This window comes from Protopterus annectens, chromosome 2.part1 (assembly GCF_019279795.1).
Source record: "Protopterus annectens isolate FY-2018-M chromosome 2.part1, PAN1.0, whole genome shotgun sequence".
Taxonomy (NCBI): domain Eukaryota; kingdom Metazoa; phylum Chordata; order Ceratodontiformes; family Protopteridae; genus Protopterus; species Protopterus annectens.
Window position 1 is genome coordinate 773,628,479 of NC_056729.1, and position 18,973 is coordinate 773,647,451.

The following is an 18,973-nucleotide window of genomic DNA, read 5'->3' on the forward strand; positions in this document are numbered from 1 at the left end:
GGAGTGTATCCACCAACAATAAGCACATGTGACAGGAGTGTAACCACCAACAATAAGTACATGTGACAGGAGTGTAACCACCAACAATAAGCACATGTGACAGGAGTGTAGCCACCACGCGATAAGCATGACAAGAGTGTATCTGGAAAGGGATTGTGGAGAAGAGGTTAGAGTAATCACAGTCAGATATATGGCAGGCATGTAAAAGAGCCAGTGTGATCATGTATGATTACAGGAAGGGGGGAAAGAATTGCAGATAGGTTTACTGTATCCCATGGGTTGGGTGAAATTACAGATAGACAAAGTCTAGAAAGAAGATGGTGAAGGAAAGGATCTTTCATTTCCAATATATGATAACATGTGTCTGAGAATACTGGTTAGGTGAGTAGGATGATATTGTCCAGAAACAAAGGTTAAAACTTAGCAGAGGCACAATATGGGATGTTGTAAGATGAAGGTTAAAGCCATGCAGAGTAACAATATTGCTGTAAGATGTGAGGCTAGGAATAGGCTGGCAGGCTGAGTGAGACCATCAGGTTTGATGTTAATGGGACAGGGTACACAAGTGAAAGCATGAGAAGTTTGGAAGGTACAAAACATAACAATTATCTTAGATCGGTGACAGTATATGAAGCTGGCTTTCTTTTGGTTTTTGAATGGTCTAAGTAATTCTACAGTTCCCTTGTATGTGAGAAATGTTGAGTTAAAATAAATGGACTCAGTGAATGTATGCTTGCTTCTTAATTGCTTTTATATGCAGAGAGGATTGTTATACATTGAACATAATTTTACGACATGAATCACCCCTAAGTAGTGATAAAAAAATGATGAACAGTTTAATATACATTTTGGTAGCTGCACTGCTTTTTTCTTTTAGTATGGCTTGGATTTGTTGGAAGGCTATGTGGTATGCTACCTGTAATAAATCTATAATGTGTATGCAGAAGAATACTATTTGTAATATGTGTTCTTTGTGTCTATTGTACAGAATGGCTTCTTGTGAATGTGAATACTAGGCTCGCTGTGCCAAAGGCCTATTTTGAGCTTAGCCAGCAACCTCGGGTTAGGATCAAACCCTCTACCTTGTCTTTATAAGGTGAAGACCTTAACCATTATGCCAAACTCACCCACTGTGAATACTTCCCTACTTGCTAGACAAATAACATAACAGATCGCTGTTGAGCAATATTCTACTTCCTTTTGTACCCCACGAAGATCATACTATACATATCCTGTGTTTTCCTTCAACATTCTGGTGGAATCTTGCTACATTTATCCCATGTTTTCCTTCTACACCCTATTGGAATCATGTTGCACCTATCCCATACTTTCCATTCTTTACCCTACTGGAGTCATGTTACACCTATCCCATGATTTTCTTCTACACCCTGCTGGAATCATTCTTTATCTATCCCGTGTTTCTTCTACCCTCTACTGTAATTATGCTGCATGCATCCCATGTTTTCCTTCTAGTCCCTACTGAAATTATGCTCCACTTATCCCATTTTAATGTCTCAACATATCCTTCTTCTGCTCACCACTCTGGGTCATTCGCACACAAAATATGAGGGCTAAAAACTTGAGTGTAAGGCTATGTTTCTTAAGATCCTCACAAATAAATAGCCAAGTAAGTACCTTTGAACCTATGAACCTATGTTCCCTTTTATACCCTATTGGAATCGTGTTACACCTACCCCACATTTCCTTCTACAACCTACTGGAATCATAATATCTAGCCCGTTTTTGACTTCTATATCTTAGTGAAACCATGCAACTCCTATCCTGTGTTTTCCTTCTAAACCCTAGTAGAATCCTTTTACATCTATCCCACATTTTACTCTTACACCCTAGTGGACGCATGTTAAACCCATCCCATGTTTCCTTCTATACCCTACTAAAACCATATTATACCTGTCCCATGTTTCTTCTGTATACCATACTAAAATCATGCTATACCTTTTCCAAGTTTTCTTTCTTTCAACATCTTTTCTTGATTCCATAGCTTCTTCCTGAACCTCAGACTGTTATCAGTAACTGTCTTTGGGAATTAGTGAGTCATTCATCCTTCTATATTTTTCTTGTGATGTACTGTGTTTGGATATCTCCTCCTTAGAAAGATCCTGCTTACCTGTGCATTTAATTGTTTTCACTGGTTCTACCATATCTACTTAGAAACAAATTTAGTTGAAAAAAAAATCTGAGTCCAAAGTTTCAAAAAATGAATGTACAAAGCATACCAATACACAATTGTCATCATATTTCTTGTAGGATGTAAATTTCCCACAATTCCCAAACAGGACACAAACTGCCAAACCTCGTAACCTGAAGCCTAACTCCATCACTAACCTTCACCCTAAATCTGTATCCAGTGCTAACCTTAACCATCACCCTAACCCTAACTATAACCCCAAAACTAACACTAAAGCTAACCATAATTCTAACTGTAATGATAATTAAAAACAGTCATTCATTTATAACAGCAACCCAAACACCATCTTTAAGCTTGAAGTTACTGCCTTCTACATGTGCTGTAGAAATGTAATCTGAGTAGATGACATTTAATTTAATACAGCATTCACATGCATTAAACTCCTGCTCAATGCAGCACTTAACACAAATGATGTTTAACAAACAACATGGTATAAGGTATTATACAATGGTCAAGATTCAAAGGGTCATTTCAGTGGGTGAAGACACTACCCACCTGTTAGTTCCATAAATACTTTCAGAAAGACCAGCAGTAACCATATTGTAAAAGAAACAGTGCCTCTTAGCAAGGAAATGTAGATAGTTTGCCATTTGCATTTCCCCAGTAAGCAGCATATCTGATTAGTAATTTCTAAATATAACTGAATCATATTATATGAATTAACACACCAAACCCACAGGCACTATACAATATACTACAAATTATAAACACTATAAACTGGTCTAATATACAAGATACTTGACTGGTGCCGATCATGTGCCTTTAGGTCACTTCTTACTTCATGCAATGCATAGCATAATTTGTAGTCCATGATTATAGTTTATGCCCTGATTTACTCACACCTGGTATAATTTGGCCTGAAAGTACAATTCAGTGAATCAAATCTACATACCAAGTGTGATTAAATCCAGATATTACTCACACCTATTGCTGTGAGCTTACCAGCTGCCTCAGAATTTCTTTTTATGCATCACAAGATCCAGACATTTACCTTAGTACTTTTTAACACTTAACAGTAGCTACCCACTTCTGCATCAGTTGATAAAATAGCACCTAGGTCCATTCTCCCTGATGTTCAACGTAAATGCTCCTGAGTTGTGTGCTCTGTAAACCCTCTGAAGTTCTCTGACACTGAAGTGTTAGGATGGAATAAACATTTTACTAGCACTTCTGCTGATGGCCTTTATTGGTACCATTCTTGGAAAAGTATTTACGGGGGATGGGAAAGACTCTGCTGTCCACAAATTGGTAGTCAGACCAGTGAATAAGCAAGACTTGCTTCTTTGCAGAAACAGTTAAGGTTTCGGAGAACAGAAATATACGATTTATGAAGATAGTACTAAATAGAAACTGTGCAAACTGCTATACAGGATAATTTATCTTTTCACTTTTTCTTTTTCCCTTCATGCTTTTTCCATCAATGCCTGTCAACCACTGAGTTTCTCCAGGTGGACTCAAGCTCATATCCTTGTTAATATATCAGACTAGGGGTGGTATCATAGTCATTTTGCAGGGCACACAAAGCAAAGCCTCAGCACCATTCACAAAAGGCAGCTGTGCTTAGGTTCAGCCACTGTCAATAGATTTATGCAAATCAACAGTAAATGAGATGCAAGTGAGAACAGCCTTGGAACTTCTTATGCCAATTAGCCCTCTTCCCTCTTGTTCACAATTCATATTTTATAATGCATTTCAGCACCGTATGCAAAGGCATAATAAAAGGTGGTGCTATGCCATTTTTTTCTACTTTGCAACTGGCAAAAATGCTTGCTATAGCTGCCAGCCTAGATATTTCTTGTTGTGAGTTACTTGTCTTGTCTGAACCTAAACCGCAGATGCCTACTGCATGCTCACCAGACAAGAAAGCTCAGATATATACACAGATTAACTCATTCTAACTTTTTTTTCATTCTACTTTGACATTCGACTTCACTGAAATGCTCAGTTCAGCATTTGCTGTGGTCAGTGTTGTGAGTTCCGAACATTTTCTTCAGATATCTGCACTTTCGGCCACAGTAGTGTCGAACATGTGATAGTAAACTATATATATATATATATATATATATATATATATATATATATATATATATGGTTTACTATTGTTTATTTATTTGGTAATACCGAAAGTTAAAAAAATACCTTACACAATGTCGAACCAAATGCTTGACGCATTTGACTCGACATTATTTTCGAAACCACCACATGATAGCTGTATAGGAGCTGATGTAAATCAAACTCCTATACAGCTATCACGTTTTTGCAGGGGGGGCAAGCCCCCCTGCACCCCTATTTGGGGGGGTCTATGCCCCCCACCCCCCCTGCTTATATATTCTAACTCCTAGATCACACTACAGTGGGGATGTGGATGAATTTCTACTCCTCACTGTACCGCAATCTCCGTGCAGATAGTCGATTTCTACTTATGCGAATGCAGTTGTGCATTCGCATAAGTGGAGTCGACTATCTGGTGCAAAACTGCTTGTGCGTCCGACATTCTGTTTTTCGGCACATTGCAGCCGATAGAATGTTGTTCGCACAAACAATAGTAAATATATATATATATATATATATATATATATATATATATATATATATATATATATATTTTAGTGGCAGTTTCCATTGACTATCATTTCTGTCTGTTCACAGACATCTGAGCAGTGACTTCCACTGACTGAGCAGGAAGCAAAAAATTGAATATGACAATTTGTACTGTATTGTTTTATGTGGTAAGTTTTGGGGCCTGCAATAAAAATATTTAGGTATTTTGTTTCACAGTCATACTGCTCACGCAGGAAAGATCATTACTTGAGAGTTGCACAGAGAGAACTTGAGTTAAGAAATTTGTGTATGTAAGCATGTATTTGTACAGTATTCCACCTTACTGTTTACAGGACATGCTCATGTCCATTAGAAATGAAAATATATTGCATTTCTTTTAGCATGTTCTACTGTATCTGCACTTTTTTCCAGATATATAAGATTTTTTTTCTTTATTAAGATGCTGCACATCAGATTAATTCCTTCTGTAATAAACACCATCCCTTGTGTCATCAGAAGTAGCAGGAATCATCATTTGTGCAATGCTGAGGGTGAAGTATCAACTTTGCTACTGCTGCTGGCAGGATTTATTTGTGCTACTGAAATAATACATCCCCCATGTTTAGTAAGGCCTCAGTATTGTTTTACATTATAGTCAGCAGTTCCCTTCCATTTTTTTTTTTGTTTTTTATCCCTTTCTCTCATTCTAAACAGTTACATTATTCATGTCAAACACATGCTATTGAATTGCACCTTGTGATATTTCCCATAGTAGCATTGTGGACCCTGACTTATAATTGGTGAAATGCATCATTCACATGTCCCAGGATCAGTGTGGGCAATGGTGCTGGTGATCATGAGGAAGTGGTAGCATGTGAGCTTGATGCTAACTTGCTGCAATGAAGTGACCTGCTGGAAGTCTGATGAGGTCTACCTGCTTTTTTGTGGGTTAAGCCTCTCCACTTTTTCAAGTACAACTTACTCTGCCCCCATATGCCCAGACAGTACCCTGGTCTTGTCCCCATCTACCACTGTTATATATATATATATATATATATATATATATATATATATATATATATATATATATATATATATTCATAGAAGGACTTTCTAACCACAGTGGCAATGTGGTGGTCGAAGGAGAGGTTGCTGTCAACCTGTGTCCCTAGATCTCAGTGTTCAGTGGGCTACCATCAATGTGGTAATTAATGGAAAATGAGTTTTTCCCAAAGGGAATTATGACACATTTTTTGGCATTAAGCTTAAGGCCATGGTTTCGACACCAGTCATTGGTCTCAGTGAGGCCTTTCTGTAGGATTTCTACATCACTTTGGGAGTTAATAATGGCTCCCAGGTCCCAGCTTGCAATCATCAGCAAACTTGGTCAGTCAGAGTCCCTCTGTGTTGGCCTGGACTCCTGAAAAGTAGATGCCAAACAGGACAGGACCCAGGACCGATCCCTGTGGGACTCCACTAGTGACTGGTCAGCAGTCTAACTTGGAGTCTACTACTTTCACACTGTTGGTTCTATCAGTGAGCCAGTTTGCAGCCCACCTAATGATACAGTGGTTGAAGCCTAGTTTGATGAGCCTATCAATAATTCCTGAGTGGGAATAGTATCAAAGGTCTTGGCCAGATCGAAGTAGGCTGTATGAACTGCCCTGCCCTCATCCACAGGTCTGGTGACTGACTCAATGAAGTCAACCAGGTAGATCAGGCATGATCTACCCTTCACAAAACCAAATTGTGTATATATATATATATATATATATATATATATATATATATATATATATATATTGTACGTGTGTATGGATGGATGAAGGCATATATATATATATATATATATATATATATATATATATATATATATATATATATATATATAAAGGTAGGTAGAACAAAATTATTTCTACATACACATGCATATACTCACATATACATAAAATGTGAAATTCTACGAAATACATAAGATTTTTAAAGAATACAGTGTTCAGTGCAGGCCAAAAATATATATATATATTTTTACTGTGCTATTCTTTAAGAAATTAATGCATTTCAGAATTTTGCCACTTATTTTCAGAATAGTTGGTGTAAGTACAACATTGCTGACTAGAGCTAGCTACCACATCTGAGGCAGAGCTGGGATGGGGACAAGTCAGCAACTGAATGACTCGCATACAAGTGCTTACAAACTGAACTGGTCAAATCATTTCTGCACAAAGTAGGAATTCTCTGCCATACAGGTACTTTTGCAACTATCAAGGCTAACTTGGGATAATGGTTATGCTGTTTACCTTACAGACACAAGGTATATGGTTTGGCTCTCACTTTTGAGGAAAACTGACTAGACTTAGAATGGCCCACATGTGTAGTTAGCCTAGTAATTAGCTATGAACATAAAAAAATGAAGTCAAGGAAACACGATCGAGCTCTGCAGAGCAAAACTGTACTTTACGCTGCTAAGGTAAATTGCATTCTCTTAAACATGCAGCATTTAACAAAATGTACATTTACCATTACGAGTAATACAGCAGTAGGTAACCATTACTTCAGCAGGGAGTGTGTGTGCAGTAGTGGCATTAATTTAAGATGCCACAAGGGCATCAGAATTTCATAAATGAATCCCAATAATACATTCGAGGTTGCAGTTAAATGCTCAGTGTGCTAGTAATGTAGCACAGTGTTTGTTACAGTTGTAATGATCAATTTGTTACACTTGCAGAAGAGCTTTTTTTCTTATCTTTGGGATCATAAAGTTTGAGTTGGGGGCACCAGTTTAGGAAATAGCTGAGAGCACCAAATAGCCTTGCTATGCTCTGCTTTCTTCCCCAACACAAGATGTCAATATGTCATGTAATCAGACAATGAGGGGAAAGCAAAATGTGCATCAACGGGCTTCCTAAACCAAAGTTCATTAATTAGAAGATTTAGGAGCAAAGGCCTTGGTTAAAATCCAGGAGCATAACATTAAAGAAGTGGCTGTTCTAGCTAGGTTTTGAACCTAGACCATATGAATCACTCTTCTGGGTGCTCTGCCACTGAAATATTGCAACATTTGAAGCATGAGGTCCTTTACTGCTGTTCTTTTTTACTCTAACCAGGGCATTTTAGCTTTTGCTTGTGATAGTATATCAATGCACTGTCAGTACTATATTTATGCATACTGTCTCAAACTTTTGCTACTTCCATAGTGCCTTTTTTATGCAGAATTTATCTGATAGCCAGGTAATTGTTATGGCTAGGCTTGTAGAGGCTCTAGGGTCGATAGCCTAGTACCAACCTATGAACCTATGATAGATACCCTGACATGTTAAATTCCAGTTTGGAGTCAGAAGCCTAAATAACAAAATGTCTGACCCTGAAACCATCCTTACCCTTAAGAACCTCAGCACTGTACAATTAGAAAAATCTGGTTCTAGGGTAGTGGTAAGCACACCTCTTTTCAAGAAGACCATTCCTACTGTACATTCAAATCAAATAAGAGGTATGGTGTAGAAAGATATTTATGAATAACCCCATTCCTTCTCACCAGATTGCCTATGATACAAATTTAGAACTGGTTAAATTCTCTGTAATACTCAATAAAATTATTTATCATATTACAGCCAATTATAAAGCCCCTTCAAAGAATTCAGAATACCTTACCAGGTGTAGCTATGTAATACATACGCAAATCTTACTTTGAAAAAAATGGGAAGATGAATATATTTTTAATAATTCTTTATATGGTTCTAATATATTATTTTTTTCAAAGATTTGTGGATGATATTTTCCTCATATGGAGTGGTAATGAGCAGGAATTAATACAATTTATGATTATATTAACTCCACTACTAGCTTTTTAAAGTTTAAGTTGACTTATTCGAGCTCTAGGATAAATGTCTTAGATGTCGAACTTTTTGTTAATGAATGGGGATTGAATTCAACCGTGTATAAGAAACCATCATATAAGAATAATTATTTTAATAGGCGGAGTATGCATGCACAGTTTGCATTTAAAAGTATTGTGAAAGCACAATTTACTCGAGTTTCTAGACTTAATACTGATAATACTCTTTTATCTCTCCAGTTGCAGGAGATGATGAAACAGTTTATTGAAAAGGGTTATGATGAATGTTTGTTGGAGAATGTTTATCATGATACATTGAGAGAAACAATAGATGTAAAACCTATCTTGCTTCTACACCCTCTGAAGTTACTGTTAGGGATAAGATTAATAAATTATTCTATGTTACAACATTCAATATGGTTAGTAGAAGAATAGAAGCTATAATAACAGATAATTGGTGCATTTTGTTGACCCTTCCTGAGCCAACTTAGCATATTAATCTTTTTTTCAGTTTTGCATATAAGAATTGTCCGAATTTAAAGAGATGACTTTGTTATAAAAATTTATATCAGCAAATAAGAAGAATATCAAGTAAAATTGGGACTGTCCCTTGCTATAATTGCTCTAGTTGTGCTTAAATAAATAGAGATGAATGTTTTATACATCCTAGTACTAATAAGATGTATTTTGTAAAACATTATGCTACTTGTAATACTGATAACATTATTTATTTGGTCACTTGCAGGACTTGTCCTGCATTTTATGTGGGGAAATCTACTTGCCGATTAAGGGATAGAATGGTGGAGCATAGATCACAGATACGTAGAGGGATTTGTACAAATGCTTTGGCTCAACATATAAGTGAAAAGTGTGATGCTCATAACTTTTCTTTTAGGGTTTTGGATGTGTTTTTTAGAGCTCTAAGAGGTGGAGACTTAAATAATAAACTGGAGGTTAGGGAGTATGACTGGATCTTATGCTTAAATGCCGACCATGCCCCCGGTATAAATAAGATGGTCTCTTTAAAACCTATTTTAAAGTATAGGCAAATGTGTTTGAGATAATTGTCTTTTAAACAATTTTATTGGCTGTGTGATGTCATGTGTTTATTTTACTTTTCCATTTAAATGAGTTCTTAAGTTAATTCATTATACTGATGAAGGATTTTATCTGAAAGCTTTATCATTAAATGGTTGATGTTGTGATTATACGTGTTTGTACCAGAGCTGTAAATACCAAATAAGAACAGCCCCAATACCACACCCTGGAATGCCTCACTAATAATGATCCTTTTACAGGGCGGTGTGCCCTCAATCCTATTTTGTTCACATGTACTGTCTGTGGCAGGAGTATTTGTTACTGTGTCCTCAATGAGATCAGAGTTCTTAAACCAATTTAGGCTATTATCTAGTGGCAGTAAGTTCACCTTAGAGAAATCTATAAAGACAATAGGGTTTGTGGGCATTTTTGATTGGATCCTAATGGTGAAAACCACTGAATGGTGTTCAGATATGATCACAGATGACATACCCATGGACATAAGGCATAATGATGCTATATTTATAATGGCCAGATCCAGTAAATTTGAGCTCCTGGTCGGGGTGTACATTAGCTTATTTAGACAGTTTGTACTCTTTTGAAAATCTAGGAAACACTTTTTATATTTATTTATAGCAATATAGGTGTTTCCGTTTATAGAAAGATTGCTAAAATCACCCTTAATAACAGTATATGGTTCAGTGGTAAGACAGTCAAGATTATTTAGCTATGCTCTGTAGTTTTGGGTGTGTCATAAAGGGGGTTCTGTAGTTCGGTAAATATGGTAAATTATCTTGTTACTAGGAAGTGGAGGAGCTCAATGTTATTATCTTACCATATAAATTTGGATATGATAAAGCCGTGAAGGAATGTGAACTCACCACCACTGATAAAAAAACAACACTCTTAGTAGAGGATCTGAACAAGTGAGTTGTAGGCATTAAATCCTGTTATGGAGGGAGGGTGTAGTGGCCCTGAAATGAAACAGATTTTTAGTGAAAACACAGGTGTTAATATTTCATATGGTTAGAAGGTCTTCTGAGAAGGACAATTTTTTACTAAGACTTCTAGTATTGAGCAAAACTGTTTTCTTTTCTGTTGTCCTGATTTGTTTTTGCTAGGTTTGTAAATGTAGCAGACTAAAATTGCATAAAATACACTATATAGATGGAAAATCTTGGCTAATATACAAAAGCTCTGGAGAGAGAGGTTCAGGTCATTACCTTCATAACAAATGTGCCTGTCAACTATCTCCTTCCAGGATGTCTGACATTGGATCACCTCAGAATGACAGCAATAAATAATCTAATCAGTGTAGTCAGTTATCTTTTGTTTATATTGCGTCATCATTCTTAGTTATGATCTCTCTTCATATAATCCAAAGAAGTGTGCCTCAAGTCATTTATACCCACATGAGTAACAACCATGTTGTAGGTGTACCTAGAGATAAGGAACTTCAGTGCCCTAGTAGCTAGTATCTTGTTATATCCTGGCACCTGAGATGTAGCCTACCATCACTCTTTTTTTTTTTTTTTTGCTTATTCTGGGGTGTGGTGCATCTATGTCTCTCACAATGGAGTCATCAATGACTAGAATATTTCTGTAAGTAGTGGCTGGCCCTAGAAGCTGTAAGGTGCAGCTGGTGGAATGTTTCTGTGCTGCTGAGGATTATGTGTGCCATGATTATACCTTAGAGGCCTTTCAGACTTAGGGAGAGGTTTCTTAAGTACCCCATAAAAAGAAGGTTTATTTTTGGTGAGTTGAATACGAAGGTGAGGCATATGTGGTATTAACAACCCAACAGGTATTGAAGATTTACATTTGGATAAAAGTTTAGCCTCTCAGTTTAGTAGGTATACTTCTCATATGCACATTCATCACATGGTTGAAGCAAATGATTGTCAGCAAGCTTTTGGTAGTTGGTGCACTGCCTCAAAGTGTTTAGTGCTGAAATGCAGGCAAAAGGATAGTCTAAGGGCAGTATGTAGTCCCATGACTCTAAAAAGTTTTATATGGTAGATAAGCTGGTGTATAATAAGATAGCCAGAGAATTTGATTTATTCCCGATTGACCAAACTGTTACCTGCTGACAGATGTGTCAGACTTCTAGAATTTCACCTCACTAACATACTTCTCATTTGTACCATCCTGCTTTATATCCCTTCCCTTCACAAATATGACCATCTTGCTGTGACTTTCTCCTTGAAAACCTGCTTTCTAACCATTAATGACTTGTCTGCTTTAGGGATTATGCTAAAACCAGTCAATAACCATTTACTGATCTTATGGATGATCACAAATGGTCTCACAAGTAATCTTTGCAACTAAAGCTACTGCCTATTCCTCTAAATTTTACTTCCTCTTGAATAGATCACCTGAGACGAGCATATCCTTCCAATGCAAGTGCACTGGCAAGTTCAAAATTAAATCAATGTGGTGGAACTTCTATAGCAACAGACTTTACATCAAAAAGAAATACGTTCTGGACAAATATAAAATATAAAACATCACAATACTGTAGTAAGAGACATACCTCATTCAAGCCTACAGCACCTTTTTTGTATATTTCCAGTTAGCACCCATTGATCTTTATGGAGTTTAGACATTTTTTTGGGTCTGGCTTCTTTAACTAAGTGACTTGTCAGATAATAGTAATAGGCAATATTAGGAAGGCCAAGAACTAATTAACAAAATTGTCCTGCAGTGCAGAGAAATGAATCACTGTTTGCCACTTATTATTCATGTCTTCATATTTATGTTCATATTTTATAACTGGAAGACCTACATATATTGAAGAGTACAGTGTGGAATGTCATGGTGTGAGACAGGAAAATTTATTGTCAATGTCCATTTGTATCATACTATATTGGAGATATTGCTAGTTGTTAGTAATTATGAAGATAAGCACTATTTCCACATCTACTCAATACTTCAAAGACAAGTGACTTACAAACTGTTGCATGACAGGTGAAACCTTAGATATAAAACTGGTGTTTATATTTGCGGTGCAAGTCCCACATCTTCAGAGATACTCTGTGTTATTTATATTTATAGTTATATAATAAGCATAAGTTTTCATATTTATGTAAATATCCCAGTAAACATGCACTCATAGAGGAATTTGATGCTGTCACATGACAGCTTATATGTCTGTATAAAAAAAGTGTTGTGGCAATATATGTCTAGGTTATACAGTTTCCAAGATATGACAATGTGTGAAAATGTACCAAAAATATAATTCTAGGTTTGTGTATTATATAAATTATATTTATGAAAATACTATGAGTGCACTATCGTCACTGCAAGGAATATATTTTACTGATAACGTTGCTATTTGTACAATTTTAATAGGTTTAATTGTTCACAAAATATTTACATTTGTTTACCTTATGTTTTGTGGATTTTTCAGAAAATGCTCTGGAATGCGAGGATGCGTGCAGGCTGCTAGAGGTGTGACATTCCACACCACATTGGTGTTAATTAGATACAGCACCTTCAAAATCTCTTTGTTATTTGTTTGTATAGGCGCACTGTCAGCTCTGTGTCATTAGAAATGCCAAACGTTTGCCTCCTTTATTGCTGATTTGCATGGCGCTAATATGATAATTACCATTCTAACTTTTAAGAGTTGGAAGTGCAACTGTTTTTTCACAGCAGTACCTCAATAGCAGTAGGATATAGACAGTGGTGACATTAATAAAACCATCATAAACGCCACAGAGCTTCTAATGTCAATAAATTAAGTTATGCTAACACTCCACATACCTCTTTGCCAATCAAGATAAGTTCCACATCTGTTTCACATATCAATGAAGTTGGTCTCCTCATATTTGTAACCAGGCAGGCTTCCTGCAAATGTAAGCAACATATAAATGGTGAAATATCAACACAAAACATGCCTTGACTGCTGGGAATATTTTTAACATAACATAGTTGGTAGATTTAGTTAACAATTATTTATTTTGGTTAAAACAGGATCTCACTTCATCTTCAGTTTACTGAAGTCTGATTTGATGCAACTGATTTCTCTGAAGTGAAGTTCTCTGAAAGAAATATCACACCTTAGATTCTAAGAATCAACATTGAAAATCTCAACTAACAAACCTCTGCAGTACAACGGGTATTTATTAAAGAAATCAAATTACAAAAAAGCAGAAACTGCACTGCAGATTGACTGGTTAGTAAAAAAGCGAGGCAAAATTGCTACACTTTGTATAAGTATCAAGACATGGCTGTGAAATTGTAATGACATGGTCCCTGTGTGTGTGTGTGTGCGTGTGTGTGTGTGTGTGTGTGTGTGTGTGTGTGTGTGTGTGTGTGTTTACACGTGTGTGTGTGTGTGTGTGTGTGTGTGTGTGTGTGTGTGTGTGTGTGTGTGTGTGTGTGTGCGTGTGTGTGTCTGTCTGTCTGTCTGTGAAGTTTCTCCTACCTTCCAAAAACACGCTGGGTGTTTTCACCTCAGTCTCACCCAAAATTCAATGGCATAAACCTGGTGCCTGTCATGGAAAGAGTTGTGTAAACAAACAACTTTAGACAGCATCTGTTTCACACAACATCCTCTAGATATGAGAACATAGACCACAGGGTGCTTTCCATGTCAAGACTAGACACTCAGTGTAAAATTAGCTCTAGGTGATTTGGTGGCATTGACTACTGTCATCAAAATGGGTATTTGTTAGTAAAAAGTGGGTTGAGCACCCACCCTACTCCAACCTATGCCAGGAAATCATGCTGACGTTGGGTAGTGTCTCTGTGCTACTACTGACCAGTGTGTTCCCACCACAAAGCTTAGTAGCCCTGTTTTAGTAAGCTACTGGACAGCTGATATCCAGTTGCCCTGCCTGGGTTACCTACGATAGCTCTGTTGAGTAAAAGCTGGATGTAAAAAACAGTCAACCTGCTAAAATGAACTAAAGATTACTAGACTGAAAATAGTTTCACTGACAGGAAGCAACTTGAAAGTGGATGACATGATGATAAGGGGGAACTGGACACCTGTGCACCTAGGAGACAAGGTGGAAGGGCAGTGCAGCAGAGCCACTTGCCTTGAGGTCCAGAGTCAGGAGGAGGATAGACTAGAAATGGTGTAGTAATTGTGGTGAGGTAGACACTTCTGAACATAGTGAGGGATGTCATCAGAGTTAGTGATAGATTCACTGCAGTCAGACTCCAGTGTAATGACAGGTTAGTATTTGTAATCTCAGCCTATACCTTACAGCAGGGTTGTAATGGCAAATAAAAGAGTGCATTCATGTAGTAGTTACGGTACCTATTACATAAAGCAGGACAACATGAGTTGCTATTGATAACAGAGGACCTGAATGGTAACACTGGGACAGGTAGACCAGGATATGAGGACTGCCTGGCCCCACATGATCAGGGCAACAGAAATAAAGCAGGAAAGTCCTTTCTAGACTTATGTCTGGTAAATGGTTTGAGGATGGCCAACACATGGTGTTGCAAGACAGATGGTAACAAAATCACATACAAGAGTGGCCAAAATGCAACTGATATAGACTTCCCCTAGTAAGGAAAAAGTGTGGAGAAGAATCAGAGATTGTAAAGTTATCCGCAGTGAAATAGTCAGCCTACAGCATAAGCCACTGGTGGCCACAGTCACCTGCAAGCAATGGTCAGGGAAGGCTCGAAGGTCAACAGAGACTATGCTGGAGATCTAGAAGTTGACTGGTGCAGAAGAAACAAAAGTTTAAGGAAATAAAGATATACTGTCTCATACACACTCTGCAGTGAAAGAAGAACAGTCCATCTTGAAGAAGTGAAAGCAGCACTATGGAAAATGAAGTCAGAGAAAGCATTAGGCTCAGATGAGCTCACAGTAGACATGATAAAGATGTTGGGTGAGTTAGGGTTAGAAATGGCTCCTGAGGGTACTCATAGCAGTACGGAGAGAAAGGCATATCCCAGATGACTGCAAAATAAACATTCTACTGCCAGTTTCCAAGAAGAAAGGGAATTTTCATGACTGTTGGTAGTATAAAAGTGTCAAGCTCAAGTCACATTAAGTCGAAATGCTGGAGAGTGTGATTGATAAACAAATATGTAGAGTAGCAGAACGCAAGAGGGGCAATGAGCAGTTTAGGATCCAACATAACTGACCCAATGACTGCACTGAGATAAATAATGGAGATTAAGCTAGAGCTAAAGAAAGAGTTCAACTGGTCATTCCTAAACTCAGAGAAGGCATATGACACAATTATTTATTCATTTGTTTGACATTTGTTTACCTGGATAGTCTGTCTGGGTTAGCACAGAACCCATTTTTAGCAGAGGCCTAGGGAGAAAACCTCCACAGTAACAGTCAATTTTGCACACATGTAATATTATAATTTTTAATTATACAATAGTTTCACATAACCAGTAGAAAAACATACATACATTAAGACATACAAACTTTAAAACATAAACTGAGAAATCACAAAGCAGGGTGGTGTTACAAGAAACAAGGATATAATTTATTCTTAAGCACTTTCGTCACAGATTACAGTTGACTTCTTCAGAAAAAAACAGAGTGCCTCCACCCCACTCCTTAAATACTCATTACAAACACATTCCAAACCAATTTGTAAAAAACACCATAGACATTTAAAGGTACAGACTCCCTATTTGCTCCACAATTATACATGCAAAATAAAAACAAACTAACTATAAAACATGATTCAACATGTACTTTAAACTTAGTATTTTGACAAAAAATCATAAAGTGAACAATTGAATAAAAAATCAACAATTAGATAAAAAAAACAGCTTTTAACCTCAAAAGCTGGTTATTGAAACCATTTCATTTAATCCTGGAAAAATATGGGCATTGACCCTTAATTGCCATAACAGTTCTTTGTATTCAAGCCAGTAATCCATAGGACCTCCTCTTTCATCCATAGTCAGCTGTTCAAGAACTGTGAATTTAAAATTGTGACCTGGGTGGGTACTGACGTGCTTGGCCTGTGAATTTTTAGGTTCATTTTCCTAATGTCATATAAATGCTGGTAAATACGTGTACAAATGGCATTTTTGGTCTTGCCTATATAAAAACAGGCACACTTCTGACAAATACCAGCATATATGACATTCTTACTGCTACAGTTGTACTTATACTGAAATTTCACCCATCATATCCATTAAGAAAAACACTGTCACCTTCCAAAATATACTTGCAGTGAGTACACTGCTTGCATTTGGACATTCTCCCTAATGCTCCAGCTGTATTGACACCTTTCCTCCTCTCTAAGATATTTTTAACACTGGTGTCCTTTCTGTACACTACCACAGGGGCTTCCCCTACTCTCTCTCTTATGGCATTGTCTCCTGCCAAAATAAACCAGTTCTTGTAGACAATGTCCCGAATCAGTGGGAACTGAGGGGTGTAAGTTAATATAAAACCATGGTGAAAATGACCAGAGGTTGAATCCCTGCTCTCCAAAGGAGCACACGATCTGGAGATGTCAATCCCTAGTAAGGGATAAAAATGTCCCTCAAGTTTCTTCCTAGTCACTTCATCAAGAAGAGGTAACACAAATTGCTCAGGATAATCTCTTTGTACCAACATATTCAATAAAACTTCCCTTTCTGCATAAAAATCATCGATCCTTCTAGTCATGCGAGCCAACCTCACTCCCTGCCCCTTAACCAGGGAGCGTTTCTGATTTACAGGATGTCCGCTCTCATAATGAAGAAGGAGGTTTGAATAGGTTGGTTTTCGATATATGGTAGAATAAAATTGTACAGAGGTATAATCCTTGCTAATCCTGATGTCAGGGTAACTGATGGAATCGACATGAGTTTCCATAGTGAATTCCAGAAATGTAGTGCTAGAATTGAGGAACAAAAAAAAATTCATCCAACTGGTCATGGTTACCTTTCCATAAAATCAGGATGTCATCAAGGTAATGTCCATAAAACTTACACCATGACATCCCTGTAGATGGAAAAACTATGGAAAGTTTCCACTGATTCAGGACTATGTTCGCAAAAACTGGGGCACAGGCTGCACCCAGAGCCACACCTGTACTCTGTTGAACAATTGACACTCATAGATTACAAAACTATTCTCCAAAACAAGTTCCATCAAAGTTCTCAGAGTCAAAATTTTGGTATGTGAAAAATTGGTATGCTGACATAAAAAAAATCATAAAACATATCCACTCCTTCTGTGTGAGGTATTACATTAACTAAATCCTTCACGTCTATAGTGGAAAAAATAACGTCATTGCCAAAGTATTCCTGTTTTATTTTTTTGTGAGAATCCCAGGAGTCCCTGATGATATGTGAAAAAGAACTTAAACAGTTCTTTAACTGTATGTCTAAGAACTTATCTATTGGGAGAGTCTTAGATCCTCTTGCATCCACAATTGGTCTTAAGGGTGGGTGCGAGATATTCTTGTGGATCTTAGAGATCCTGAAAATAGTGGGAATCTTCGGGTGCTTTTGCGTACAGTAGTTGAATTCTACTTCTGAAATTTGGTTGTTCAAAAGTAAATCCATGAGGACCATATCAACATGATTGTATGCAATATTGAGTTAATTCCGGGAAACCTGCTGGTACCCTTCCCCCAATAAGTGACTTAACATACTGTCAGAGTATCTCTCTTGGTCCAAAACCACTAATCCTCCTCCCTTGTCCGGTTTCATGAAACGGATGGTTTTCTTGTTTGATATACTATTGAGTAAGGAGGTTTCCTTCTGAGTAAGGTTATGTGGTATAGTGCAAGATTTTTTCCTAGCGAGTACTCTGATGTCATTCGAGCATATACTTTGAAACAGCTGAATTGAAGGACATAAAGGGGGATTTGCTACACTGGCTTTTCTACATGTCTCAGCAGTATTGTGTAAAGTCATGATGGTCATTTTCAATGATTTCCACTTCGCCATTCATACTATCAGGTGACAAACTGGTATTCAGTGCCAGTTCTCCCATCTCCTCCTCTCTCTCACACCCCATTGTTGGTACTGTGGGGGATGAGAATGTTGTTCGCCCTGGTATATCATGTTCGAAGGCCTCCTGAACTGGCTATTTTGCTGCCGAATTCTCTCTGACCTTCTCAGGGGTGGGCCTAAAGGGATGGGACTGGGGTTATTGTCAACTTGATACTCAGATTCAACCATACCCTCATCAATAAAAACATTATTATTGTTGTTAGAGTATATATAACCATATAGTCAAAATCATCCAGGAGTATACATAAAATAAAATCTTATTTTCAAAACATAAGTGGATAAGTATTTTGCATGTCTACAAAAGGTGATAAGACTTATTGTTTTGTCTTTCCTGCAGAAAAGAGTTTCATTACTTTGTAAGAGAAAAACAGAAGGGGATTAAAATAGGTGAGAGGTCA

General features: G+C 37.2%; 1 protein-coding gene across 1 annotated transcript in view; it reads right to left on the bottom strand.

The window, feature by feature from the left end:
* LOC122794239 (cyclic nucleotide-binding domain-containing protein 2-like) overlaps nt 1-13,474 on the bottom strand; it is a 746,060-nt gene extending 732,586 nt beyond the window's left edge. The window contains exon 1 of the mRNA XM_044062478.1: nt 13,389-13,474. Coding sequence (XP_043918413.1) covers nt 13,389-13,451 — 63 coding nt within the window. The 5' untranslated portion in view covers nt 13,452-13,474. The remainder of the gene's footprint in view (nt 1-13,388) is intronic.
* Nucleotides 13,475-18,973: the final 5,499 nt, after the last annotated feature.